We start from the raw sequence: 13,713 nt of genomic DNA, 5'->3' as shown, positions 1-13,713 counted from the left end.
ACACTTTCAATTTTCATAAGTATGACACAGTTCCCGACGTCCCTTGAATAAAAAAAAAATGTCCTTCCGAGAAAAACATGCTCAAAAATTTCCAAAAACTAAAAATTTGAGAAAGTATGAATTCATATTTCCTGTACACTATAATTCTCCTGGGGTTTGCTCCTCGGCAGAAAGGCAATTTTCATTGTTCGTTTCATTGTAAATTTTTACAAAAATTGGAATAAGGAGACAGAGTTTTAAAAGCAAAAAACAGATGGCGGCACTAGCGTCATTTATGAGTAGTAAATACTCAAGTTTTCAAAACATCTTGACGACGGCAAAGGTTCATTTTGTAATTGCTTGCCTATTCGCTCAGTGCCTTATCATCATAATTTTGATGGTCTCATAACGTAGTACTAACCAGAGTTTTTTTATGAACAAATGTAAATATACGACTGAAACATGATTAACGATAGAGTAAATTTTGATAACTTTGTTTTCTTTTGTGGGCCTAAGGCGTTCACGTACCGCGCTCATATTTAACTTCATTCGCTTCATTTTCGGGATACAGGGTGTTTAAATTGGAAAAAACATCTTTCACCAAAAATACTCTGAGGATGTTTGATGTAGACTGATGAAACTTGGACTACTGATTTATATAAGAGCCAAAAAGCCATTAACTTGACTTGCAAATATATCTTTATCAAAACTCGAATTCAAAAGATAAATTTAAAAATTTTTTTTTTGTTCAAAACTAAATCTCTGTTAAGTACTTTAACAATTGGACGATACAGATATATCTACAGAGTATAAGAAGTTTGACTGCCATTACTTCAGCGTGAGATAGAATAATCATAAATGAGCAAAAAAAGATGTATATTACAGCGGCGTGAGATTAACAGTATTGAAAATACAGCGAGTATTAATATTGAGAAGTTTTGTGACAACAGTGCTTAACCTAACGCTACACAGCTGATGCATACCGCGTGTGCACGTGGCAGACTTGTCCTATGGAAAAAATGTAAACAACTCTTATTGAGAAATATTTAGTAAATTTCATGACAATTGTTTTCCAGTTTTTAAATAAATAAAATAAAATGTATCGATTTTGTAGTACGAAAATAGAGTTGTGTTTAAAGTTTAGCTCGAATTTTAGTAATTATGAATCTCTTAAAATAGGAACTTTACTTTTAATCAAATTACGAATTTGAAAAATATGTAATTAAAGTACCCAAAGATTCACGTCATCCAAATAATCATATGGATTAAAAATAATTTAGATACTTACCAAAAAACAATATTCAGTAATTTTTAAACGGACAAGTACAAAATAAACTACAACATAATGCTCAAAATGTCCACCACCATTTTCGATGCACACACGACACCTTCGAATCCAATTTTCGCCACTCTTTGGAAAACACCTCGAGAAAAGGAAATAATGGTATGCAAAAAACACTCAGACACGGTCCAATTCCAGATACCAATTGAGATGCGTAATGCTGAACAGCTTAATACCTCGTGTTATCTGCCGCGCCGTTGTCACATCGCTCGAATGAGTTATTGAATTTTAAATTTATTACACCGCTAATTATTTTTTAAAATTAACCATAAAGAAGTTAAAAAAAGTGATAAACATTGTATTTGATGGTATTCTATGCGCGCAGTTATGTCAATATTCCTCAATTAATTGAATTTTTGTACATTTTTGTTTATTTTAATGTATTGTATTGTCTGTTAAAATTAAGGCAGTCAAACTTCTAACACCCTGTATTCACTAATAATTGGTGACTAATGGTATCGTAAGACACAACTACTCTGCGCACTACCACCCGATCCGGTATTGAATAATCTCCACAGTAACTAGTGAACGGCTAAGATCATTCATCGGTAGAATAACCAGACTCACACAGGTTCCAAACTTATTAGTTCTCATCAGTGATAATTAAGATATTACATAATTTGTCGGTTATGTCTCGTCCTCTCAGACTCATCGTTAATGTTGATGATCTTGGTGGTAACGCTACAGATTTGTTACGTACAGGGGCATACATTCAGGAGTAGACAGAGTAGTGTTCATTCTTAATATTTTTTCCTTGAAGTTTGGCACACTAAGGGCTTTACAAAGATGTATGCTTCATGTTGATGGAATGCATCATTTTCCGGATTACTAAAATGTCTCGAGTGTCAAAAAATTTGATTTTTTAAATAATTGCATTCATGAAATAAATATTATTTATGTATGTGGTTTTCCTCGACTATTTTTGTAATTTGAGATATCCACATATTTCATTAATTTTAAACACCTATATCCAAAACGAAGCATTTCCAAATAGTTACAGCAATTTTCTTTTTAATTTGTGGCTTTTAGTTACTCTCCGTATAAAACATTTTATTACATGTACGTTTATTAATTCGCAAAGTATACATATTTACAGAACCTCAGTACTCAGTACCAAATTAAAAAGAGATAAAATTCTCAAACGATGTAAAGTAGTAATATTCAAGGGTTTTTTGTAGGTTAATATACAGGGTGTCCCAAAAGTGACGCTCGGCCTCAAAAATCAAAAATCAATAGTGGAAAATTTTCCTATTGTTTTTCTTTGTCGAGTTATTCAAAAACCTAAAAATAAACATCGCGTTAATAGACCAAGAGATGCTACAAAGGGTTCATGCTTCAATGTTGAATCATGCCAATCTTTGTCTTGAAGTAGAAGGCAACTTATTTGAACAACTTTTGTAAAAACAATTTCTATTATTTAAGCAGATTATGTTTTTTCCCCTCCATTTTAAAATTATTTTATTATCAAAATGCTTTTCTCTATCCTTTTCAAGTTACTTATTTGTCTTGATATAAACACAGATCTGAGTATTGAGACAAAAAAATTGGATTTTCACTTTTTTCAGTTTCTTGAATATTTTTTTTGGATAACTCGACAAAGAAAAACAATCGGAACATTTTCAATTCTTGATTTTCAAATCGTTTTTGTCTCCTTAATCAAATCCCAAAAGGACGGGCGTCACTTTTGGGACACCCTGTATATATATTTTTTTTGTAACCGACAAGTGCCAATACAATTTTTATATTTATTTATTAGATTAGTGTTGTACTTTTATACCATTTATACTTTTATAAGATACGATAGTGATGAAGCAATACATTTTTATATTGTTTAAAAATGTTTTTAATGAACCTTCTCCAGTTTTTCCTTATACACTTTTCTTCCTATTTTTTTTTTATCAAATTTTTATTTATTTAATTTTTGTACGGATTTTTGATTAAAAACATGCAAGTTAGGAATTTTTTTGCACTAAATCCATAAACTAATGTTTAAAAAAAAAATCAGTTCTTATCAATTTGCCCGGGTGGGATTATTATTTTTGACAAATGAAACCACAAAATTATTAAAGTAACAAATTTATTAGGTACCTGATAAAGATCCGTTACGTAAAAATTAAAAGTAGGTATGTCAAAAAAAAATAAATATACAATTAATATACAACCAAATTAAAACTACAGTGGGAATATTGGGAGGGGGAGAGGAGGGATGGAATGGTCCTGCGATTCGGGAAAGGGGGAGGGGGAGAATTTCTTTAAATTAATTAAACCTCCTTTGCATTTACCAACTATTGATTGAATCGATTGTTTCTGCGAGAATTTGTTACAAATCGTTGTAAATGTGATATCTTTTTGTACGATGAATTGGTCAAATTTAATATTAACGACTGACGATAAAAGCAACCCGCAAACTATAATAGTCTTGACTTATGTCGGACTATCGTAACGGCAATAAGAAATACGTACCGGGTAGGAAAGTATCGATGGTCTATCTGAAGTTACGTGAGAGCGATAAAGTAAGCCATAGAAATCCATGTGATAGACAAGGATGAGTATAGTGAAGGCGTCTAATTGTCACCGCCCATTTCGCCCTTCCATAAATAATAAGTGGATCGTATTTGTGGAAGATCGAAACGGGCGGTGACTATGAGACGCCTTCATTAAAGCCATCCTTCTCTATCGCGTGGATTTCTATGGCTTACTTTATCGCTCTCACGTAACTTCAGATAGACCATCGGTACTTTCCTACCCGGTATATGGAACCTACCTCTTTAAATATTTTGAAAAAGGCTATTAACAAAAACAAAATTGATACTACATATGAAGAATATTAGTAGCGACTTTAATTTTATTTATTTGCAACACTATTTTAACATCCGCAGAGCACCATGGTTAAATTTTTATAAAAAAATTTAGGTTAATACCCAGAATTCTATGAATTGAAAATTGACTACATTAATAATAACAAAATAATCTAAAAAACTAAACTAGCTATAATAATATTTCGCACTGGAACATGATTTTATGTTATTGATTAATTTTACTGTAATATTCTGAGGATGTCACACTATATGATGACGAAACGTCAACAAGTAAATATATTGTGTTCTCATCGAGATTCGGCCTAAATTATAAAATTCCCGCTATTGCCTACAAATAAATAAAATCGGTGGCATCTGTGAATATCAAAAGTGACGAAAAGTCACGAAGATTGGCCACTATCTTGTCCAATTTATCGCAGCTAGGAAATTTACCTCAACACTTGTCAATTTAATCTGGCCAATTCTTTATCAACTCATTGGGTCAAAAATTGGTAAATGTAAAACGGGTCTCGGAAAAGGGGGACATCTACAAGCGGATACCGCGGTTCGTGGATGCCACGTAGTTGAGCAGCTCGTCGGAGTCCTCGCAGATGACGGGCTTCTCGTGGTAGCAGGCGACGTCGTGCCAGGCGATGCCGTCGTTGTAGACGTTGTTCAGGATGGAGAGGCAGGACTCGCTGGTGCCGTTAATGTCGAATTCAGCGTTGTCGGGTTGCCTCTGTTTCTTGTGGCCGGTCTGAGACCAGGGGTTGTAGCCCCAGCCAGCGGGCGTCCTGTTGGTGGGTTGGATCTTCTCGCGGTTGGCGGACCAGAACCAACCGAAGACGTTCTTGGGTTCGAGGTCGGCGCGGTTCTCGCAGCCCTTGAAGTCGCACAGCCTGCCGGACGTCCAGATGTAGGGGACATCGTCTGAAAACGGGCATAGATTGAAATTAGTTGTGTTGAGTGTAAAGTACGTTTATTTTCCCCCCAAAAATCGAATTTTATAGTTAACAAGGTGTCACATCCACCTACATATAGTTTACCAGTGTATTTCGATTCTACCGCTGTATGTTTATCGGATGATAAAAATTTCATTAGCACTGGTTCGAAGATGACGTCACTAATGAGAACGACTTCCATCTTGAGCCGGTTCAAAAACGCTCCGATTGTTTTCCGGTTTTTTTCTAACCACGTTATTTTGATAAATAATATAAAACTAAAACTATATCGTCAACAAATAACTTCAAACAATAATATTATTTACAAATAACCCCAGTGTTGTCCTTTGCTAGTCTAAAATAATTTTTAAAATTGTGAAGTCCATATTTTAGTGCAAATTTCTCCATAATTTGTTTAATTTTTAAAATGATGTAACAATAACGGCCGTATCATAACCTCAACATGGTCTACGCACGATGTCGCAGAGATTTCAACAGTTTTTCTCTCATGTGACGTCACTACATACGCCTAGACACGCGATATTCATACCACGGCTATTTTCAAAACGGAAAGCAACAAAAAACCGACTGAGAGACAATTTTAAAACTTCTTTCTCTACAAAACAATTGATAATGTTACTGCAATGAAATTTACGTAAAAACTGAACTTAAGTCAGTATTGTATTCGTTTTCCTTATTTTTGGTTTTAAATGTGACAAATTAATTAGGTATCTGTTAAAAATATCTTCAGATTCTATGTTTTGATTTCAATTGCAGAAAACATGCGGTTGATTATGCTGAAAGTCTGATGATCTTTTTTTTTTAAAATAATTTCTAGAGATTATATTTTGAAGTATATTGCAAACATAGTGGCTACAACAATTTATATTCTAAATTTTAATAAAAATGAACTTTTTCCGTTTTTTTTTCCAACTTATGAAGAAAAAAAAAATGGTTTTGTTTTTGACGTCATTTTCTCCGCTAATTCTGAACCTTTTATTGTAATTATTTTAATTTTCTGTCAAAAGGTCCTCTCAATTCGTTGTTAAATATAAATAAATGTTTGAAATAAACTCGCTGCGGGCCTGTTCAGACCTGCTTTTTTATGACCCCGTGGCGTATTCTCTCAAATCTACGAATGTACTTTACTTAATAGCAGATCCCGCAGCGTATACCTAGGCTTTAATAAGAGCTAACAATGACCACTTTAAGTTTTACATAATTTTTATTGGAGCTGTGGCCTTAGGAGCATTAACAGCGCGGCCCCGCTAACAGCTAACGACATAATCTTTGTTCGACGTAATGATGTGTAATCCGAAAGTGCAGCCGAGTTGGGCAACCTTTCCCGGCTTTTAAAATGTCAAATATTTGCAAATTATCCAATATTTATCGCCGCTACGTGGAAAACGGCTAAGGTCGCACATAAAGAGCGTTATAATAACACGGTAGGTACGAGTTATGGGCCCATTAGCTAATCTCTTAGACCTAGAGTTTTAATTGTCTTCAGTTTCTCGCGTACCGCTGAGAACAGGAACCGCGCAACCGTGTCCGAGGCGAAGTTTCGCAATCTCGTAATGGCGACGTGTAATTTTCTACGTCCCACGTCTCGAAACTCCTAATGCCTGATTAGTGTTTATTGACGAGGGTTTTACAGTTGTGGCACAGCATACGTAAACCAGCAAATTCAGATGACCGGAAATCGTAAAACGCACGAAGCAACGTTTCTTTTTCGGCTTGCGGAGAAATCGTATTCGTTAAAATTTTAAATTAGTAAAAAAAACGGAGACTATGTAGATACAACTTTTACTTTTGGAATAGTTTCATTTTTCATTTTTTTTATTAAAATTTTGGTCAGTTGGATCTATATAAGTACCTATACAATACTCCAGTGTTATTTCACCTTTTTGTACTACCACGAAAATGTAGACGGTGCAAAACAGGAGTTATAAACAAATTGTCCCAGGGCCAGGCCAAAGCCTCTCGGGAATTCGCACTTTTTGCATTAAGTAAAGCTTATTTTTACGACAATTTTAAAAACGAAAAATCACCTACGCCTCTGTTCCCAAAATAGCTTTTTTTATAACGTTAATTGTTAATTAATTATTAGACGTATCGTTAATTAATTATTAGACGTATCGATATATTTAGATACAATTAAAGAAAGCGTTAAACTTTTATTTTCAAAAAATTTTACGTTGATAGTTCATGTGCTAAATGCGCTAGCAGCAGTGAAAAGCACGTAGGAGCAGGAGCGCCAGGCCCGCGCATGCGCGTGAACGTCGCTCTTGTCGCGAGCGAGATTTTTTACTTCAGCGTTTCAAATTCGTTTTTAAACCAAGTAACAATATTTTACGTACAAATAAGACCTTTACAAAATTTTTGTTATGGTGTATGCTTTTAGATAATTATTGCGATTTTCTGCAGTAGACTTAGTTCACAAATTAATTGGTAGGTTTTGAATATTCGATGACGCATTGTTTCAGACAAATGACAGATAAGCTATTTTTATAAAGTTTCTGTTCTAAACCCAGGCTAAGAAAAATTCCGTCAGTTTGACTCGAACACGAATTGAATATTGGTTGATTCATCGAAAGTAGATTCATTCACCTGAGTGTAGAATAGAACTATAAAAATACCTTCCAGAAATACCTTGTCTTTTTCCATGTTCAAAGGTTTGAGTACCTATATCAAGTATAGTGTTTCCGATGTCAGTTGAACATGTATAAAAACGCCTAGCAATAAAATTTAATCAGTTTCATTGACGTCCCTAAAAAAGTTTTCTGCTAAAAGTAAAAAATTATAATAATTTGCATATAATGTGTAGAAAATTTCTGTTATATGTTTATTTGACCAATTTATTTTAATTATTTATGTTCCCAAACAATATTATTACATTGACGGTAAATTTCGTTTTGTTCCGTTTCAAAAGGTCTCCAAAATGCCATGTTGTAATAATATTAGTAAACAAAATATCCCTCTTATTTCTCCCATTCGTAATTATTGTAATATGAATGACTAATGGAAGGTGCCTATAATAAATTAAAATTACATGAATCACATCAAATTCCGCATTGCTGCACTGCACTGATAGGTCATTTGTTGACAACTTAATTTATGACCAAGTCGCCCAGTGCGGCTGTGTTTGTGCCGCGTTTGCTCGCGCTCTCATCCTTCAACTTCAAGTTTTTTAAATATTTCAATGTCGAGTTGCTGTGTCAGCAACCCAACCTGGTACATACTGCCAACCTCTTGGTTCTTCAATTGAGATCGGAAAGACTATACCTATTTGATTAATTTTCATGAAAACTTTATATATTTTATGTAGGATTAAATCTTCGTCACTACCATCTAATTTTCATTTCTATTTTCCGCTTGCATTTTTGATTGGTTATTCTGTTGCCGCAAGTCCCTACCTACATGGGCAATAACAATAACCTCATTTGCTGTATGATATTTTGACAATTGAATTTTATTATGGGCGTAACTGAAGTCAAGTCGACGCAAGCCTTAAATCTTTGAATGTGCCCTGAATTCCGGAGAGTAGAATTCTTATTACAAACAATTTGTTTCGATATTAACGAACGGAATAATCATTACACTTTTCAAATCGTGATCTCGTTATATCGTGCATCTATCTACCTTATTAGTTCTCGTGCAGCGACCGATGTGGTGCAACAGTTAATAAATATTGCATTTTATGCGATGCAGACGTCACTTTTTTCTCGCAATGACGTTTCCATTTTCCTCGCGAAGACATCTCAATATAGATGAAGGACGTGATGTGTGCAACAGCGTCGAATTAGAATTGCTAATGTCATTACATAATCCAGGCTATTTATAAAGTCAGCTGTGCGCCTAACTCGGCAATAAAGATCGCTGAAAACTACTTCTAGATAATAAAAGGCATCTCGACAGCCAATAAAACGCGCATCAAATTTATTGTATGTACCGAAATTACTTTTTTTTTGTCAAATAAAACATCGATAAAGTAATTTTCATTCACAGGAAAATTGATATGCAAAATGTAGAAAATATACGTACTTTTATGGTATCAGAAGGTTTACATTGAATGGAAAGTTTTCCTTGTAAATAAAACAATATAGTCCAAGCATTATAGAGAAATGCTTACAGAAATTATTACCTGGACAAAAAAAATATGACCGTATAGAAAATTAAATTTTAAATTGAGTTTCTTGTTCTTTAAACTCGATCCAATATGGCGAACATGGTTAAAAAAAATCGCAAAGTTGAAAAAAACGGTTTTTCTAAAATAACTAAAAAAATATAGCACGGATTGAAAAATTTTAAATGAGAAAGTTGTAGGTTTTAAAAAGATCTATCGACTGATTTTTTGAAAGTATCGATTGCTTTGTTACTTTTCGAGATATATCGAAAAAACCGTTAAAAATCTTCTCTTTTCTCTTCTTCTATAACTCGTTTACATTTACGTGCCCATATTTGCTATTTACTGCAAGCATAGCCCGCGGCAAGCCAAAAAAGTACATTTTTGAAAAATTTAAAAATATTAATTATTTTTCGAGATATATCGATTTTTTGAAAAAAAGGCGCTCTCGAAAATTGGCTAGATCTTCTCAGCGGATAGCCCTACAGTAACGATTTTCGGTTTATTTTCTTCGTAAAGAGTTATATTATCATGCTGTTAAAAAATGTTGACGATTTTATTAATTTTAAGGATCAAAAAATGACTTTGAATAAGTTGCACTTTTTTGGGTATGTTTTTTTCAAATTACTATTTCAATTTTTATTTTATGAAAATGACTTTTAAAGAAAGAAAACTAAACATTTACGGGTCTATTTTGCTTCTAAGGCGAAAATGCTATAATATTCGTGTTTAGCTACCCCAGATTAAGTACAAAAAAATAATAAAAATTGAAATAGTTATTTGAAAAAAACATACCCAAAAAAAGTGCAACTTTTTCAGTCATTTTTTGATCCTTAAAATTAATAAAATCGTCAACATTTTTTAACAGCATGATAATATAACTCTTTACGAAGAAAATAAACCGAAAATCGTTACTGTAGGGCTATCCGCTGAGAAGATCTAGCCAATTTTCGAGAGCGCCTTTTTTTCAAAAAATCGATATATCTCGAAAAATAATTAATATTTTTAAATTTTTCAAAAATGTACTTTTTTGGCTTGCCGCGGGCTATGCTTGCAGTAAATAGCAAATATGGGCACGTAAATGTAAACGAGTTATAGAAGAAGAGAAAAGAGAAGATTTTTAACGGTTTTTTCGATATATCTCGAAAAGTAACAAAGCAATCGATACTTTCAAAAAATCAGTCGATAGATCTTTTTAAAACCTACAACTTTCTCATTTAAAATTTTTCAATCCGTGCTATATTTTTTTAGTTATTTTAGAAAAACCGTTTTTTTCAACTTTGCGATTTTTTTTAACCATGTTCGCCATATTGGATCGAGTTTAAAGAACAAGAAACTCAATTTAAAATTTAATTTTCTATACGGTCATATTTTTTTTGTCCAGGTAATAATTTCTGCAAATTTAACATTAATCTGTGACAGAATGCTTGGACTAATAAGTTTATCTTACTTAATTATACTGGCTTTAAACCTGAAGAAACTATTAATTTAGAAATAAACGAAACCAGTTTAGGGGTTCCGCAAGGATCTATATTGGGCCCAGTTTTATTTTTTTGGTATATATAAATGACATATAATTCTTTATCCGCTCAATTTACTATCATGTTGATGACAAGTCTATAATTTTGTCAGTTAAAAGTGACGAATTGTCGAAACCAATATATAATAAATCAACGAATAACTTGACCTAACCTAACCTATATTAATACAACATTAAGTTGTGTTACCAAAAAGTAATCGTGACAATAGTTGCGTGCCGTAATACCTACTGGTAGCTATACAGATATTTTTGATATATGCAAAATTCTAGATAATACAAGTTAATATTAACTCGCATACATTTTCTCTATTGCATATTTAGACTAGGCGGTATCTGTTTTGGTTTGGGTGAATCGTATATCCACGGAGATTTTTGGCTTTCAAATATCACTAGAAATGAAAATTTTTCTATGCGCATAAAAAAAACGTGGGCTTAACTTTTGGCGGCACAGTATGTTTAAAAAATTAGATAAATGTCATATTTTTCTTCCTATTTAATTATGTATCTTTTCAATACTTGATTTTAGGCGAAAATGGAAGTGGAAAAAAAAGTTTGTAATTGAATTCTACAAAATATGACTAGTTACAAATCGAATTAATCATGATTATTATTGTAGAAATGGAAAAAATCGCCAAAAATTGAGTTAAAAAACATTACTTTGTAGGGAATTTTTTTGGGGTCTTTAAGTTGGATATAGGACCTTCATATTTGGCTCATGAAAAGTTCATGTTAATTAGAATCATCACACCAAATTTCATCAAAATCGGTTCGATAGATTTTGCATAATAATTTTGCAATCCAGATTTTGAAAAAAAAATTGCAATTTTTAAAAATTTTGCACAGCAAAAACTAAAGCCCTTAGATACTTGAAAATTTAATCACATATAGAAGGGCTCTCAAGCTTTCAAACGCTTTTTGAAAAATTAAAATCCGTCAATTAGGAGAGGTCTGGCGCTTGTTTAAACATTGGTCGAATTTTTGTACTATAATTTTGTGTTTTTGTATTATAATGAGTTAATTTCTCATTTGCTTATATTTTAAACAGTAAATAATATTTGAATTATACTTTAATCACAAAAAAAATCATTAAATTAATAATTAATTAATTAATTAATTAATTTATTACTAATTTTCGACATATTTTGAAAATAATTGTTATTTAAACAATTTTAGAATATTTAAATTTTGTTTTTGTAAAAGTTAAGCCCACGATTTTTTTATACGCTTAGAAAAATTTTAATTTGAGTGATATTTTAAAGCCAAAAAGCCAAAAATCTCCGTGGATATACGATTCACCCAAACATGGACTCTTTGAAACAGATACCGTCAGGACTAATTTCCAATATTCTTTACGATAATATCTTTATTTCCTTAAACGTGAAATTCTTTTGATGATATTTCTCCAATTGGTATGAGAAAACTAAAAAAGATGGACAAACCACTCACTTTGTTGGATCAGTTTGAAAATCATATTGTTCTCCTCTTGCGTTTCCATGGAAACCAAGTCCATGCAGTACTCCCTGCAGATATTCCTGCCGTCTAACCAGTCCACCTTCCTTCCTGCAAGTTCAGGTACATGTTCGCTGAAGAAGTAGTTGTGGCCCCTGTAGAAGAACTGTTTCGGCCCTGTAAAAATGTATGCGTTAGGTTTTCCATAAAATTTAACAACAAATCGAACATAGTAATCAGAGATTTTCGAATAGCCCTCGGTACTACCTGAATTATATCCCACAGAACAAGTGTCGGTAATGTCAGTCAATTATAATTAATAAAATAATTATTTTCGGTTGTTTCGAGGATTGTGTAAATTGATATAACGTAATAATAAAACGAGTAAATTTTGGTTTAGTATTAACAAATAACTTTTAATGGCAGGTAATAACATACTTTCGTGGCTTTTATTGATGGATTCTTCAACACATCGACTTTTATCGTAATATTTTTATGTGTACCTATCATTAAATGAATTACTATTTTTTTTATAGCGTATGAATTACATAAATGTAATATATCTTTTGAGAGGTATTATCATTTAGATAATGAAACAGTATATAGCGTTGGGAATTGCTACATCAGTAGGTACTTGATTACAAAGCTTCATATTTTTTCGGCGATGGATTGAGAAAGCTTTTTAATATAAAATATAAAATAAATAGTAAAGTTTTGATTTATGGTCGGTAACGCACCCTTTTTCCACTCCGTTTCGACACCTTTGATTCTCGTTTTCAAGCTCAATGAGAAAGTTACTTGTTGACAAGATTTGAGAATGTTAAATTTCTCGTAGGTTTGTAGTTTTCTGCATTTTTACATAATAAAAGTTTAGCTTCAACATCAACAAAAGTTCTCGTCGATTAAACAATGAACATCAGCGTGACATCAATAACAAGTCAGCACGGCTTTCTTTACATTTGGATTTTAATGATTCAGTTACAAGATGTCAGTGATTTTTAAATTTAATCACAACCCTATGGTGTGAAATTTTCTTACCGGATACCACACGTGTTTAAATTATTCTAGGAAATTTTTCTTGCTATTTTTAGAAAATAAAATATGGTGGATAGTGTAGAAATTTTTTTTAAAAGAGTTTAATATAAACGTTGCACGTGTTTACGAAGAAACGTGTCTATACTAGTACTTTGTAAATAAATATTTGCTCGATGGAAAACAAAAAAATTCACATGAACTTGTATAAATACTTTTACACAAATGTTTACAAACAGTCTTTATACATCTATTTGTTCATTTACGGGCAAAAGTATGTAAATCTAGACTTGACTTTAGAAGTATTTCTCTACTATAGTACGATCGTATTCGATGCAAAGTAATAAATCATTGCCTGTCAAGGGAATCAGTGCAACACATTTTATAGGGGGTTTTGGAAATTGAATAATTTCTTTATGCATTATGGATTAACAGTTATATATTTATGAAGGACAAAATGAAAAACAAAGGCATCTCCTTCGCACATTGGGCGGCAGGACATGCCTACA

General features: G+C 32.5%; 1 protein-coding gene across 2 annotated transcripts in view; it reads right to left on the bottom strand.

Annotated features, from left to right (window-relative positions):
* Positions 1-4,056: 4,056 nt before the first annotated feature.
* LOC108905782 overlaps positions 4,057-13,713 on the bottom strand; it is a 53,967-nt gene continuing 44,310 nt past the window's right edge. For both annotated transcript variants that reach the window (XM_018708802.1, XM_018708801.1), the window contains exons 3-4: positions 12,170-12,349; positions 4,057-5,049 (exon numbers count right to left, since the gene is read on the bottom strand). In XM_018708802.1, the coding sequence (XP_018564318.1) occupies positions 4,667-5,049; positions 12,170-12,349 (563 nt within the window). In that variant the 3' untranslated portion in view covers positions 4,057-4,666. The remainder of the gene's footprint in view (positions 5,050-12,169; positions 12,350-13,713) is intronic.

The sequence above is a fragment of the Anoplophora glabripennis genome, unplaced genomic scaffold (assembly GCF_000390285.2).
Source record: "Anoplophora glabripennis isolate ALB-LARVAE unplaced genomic scaffold, Agla_2.0 scaffold269, whole genome shotgun sequence".
Classification (NCBI taxonomy): domain Eukaryota; kingdom Metazoa; phylum Arthropoda; class Insecta; order Coleoptera; family Cerambycidae; genus Anoplophora; species Anoplophora glabripennis.
The sequence above is the reverse complement of the archived record's forward strand: the minus strand, read 5'-3'. Positions and strand labels throughout refer to the sequence as shown.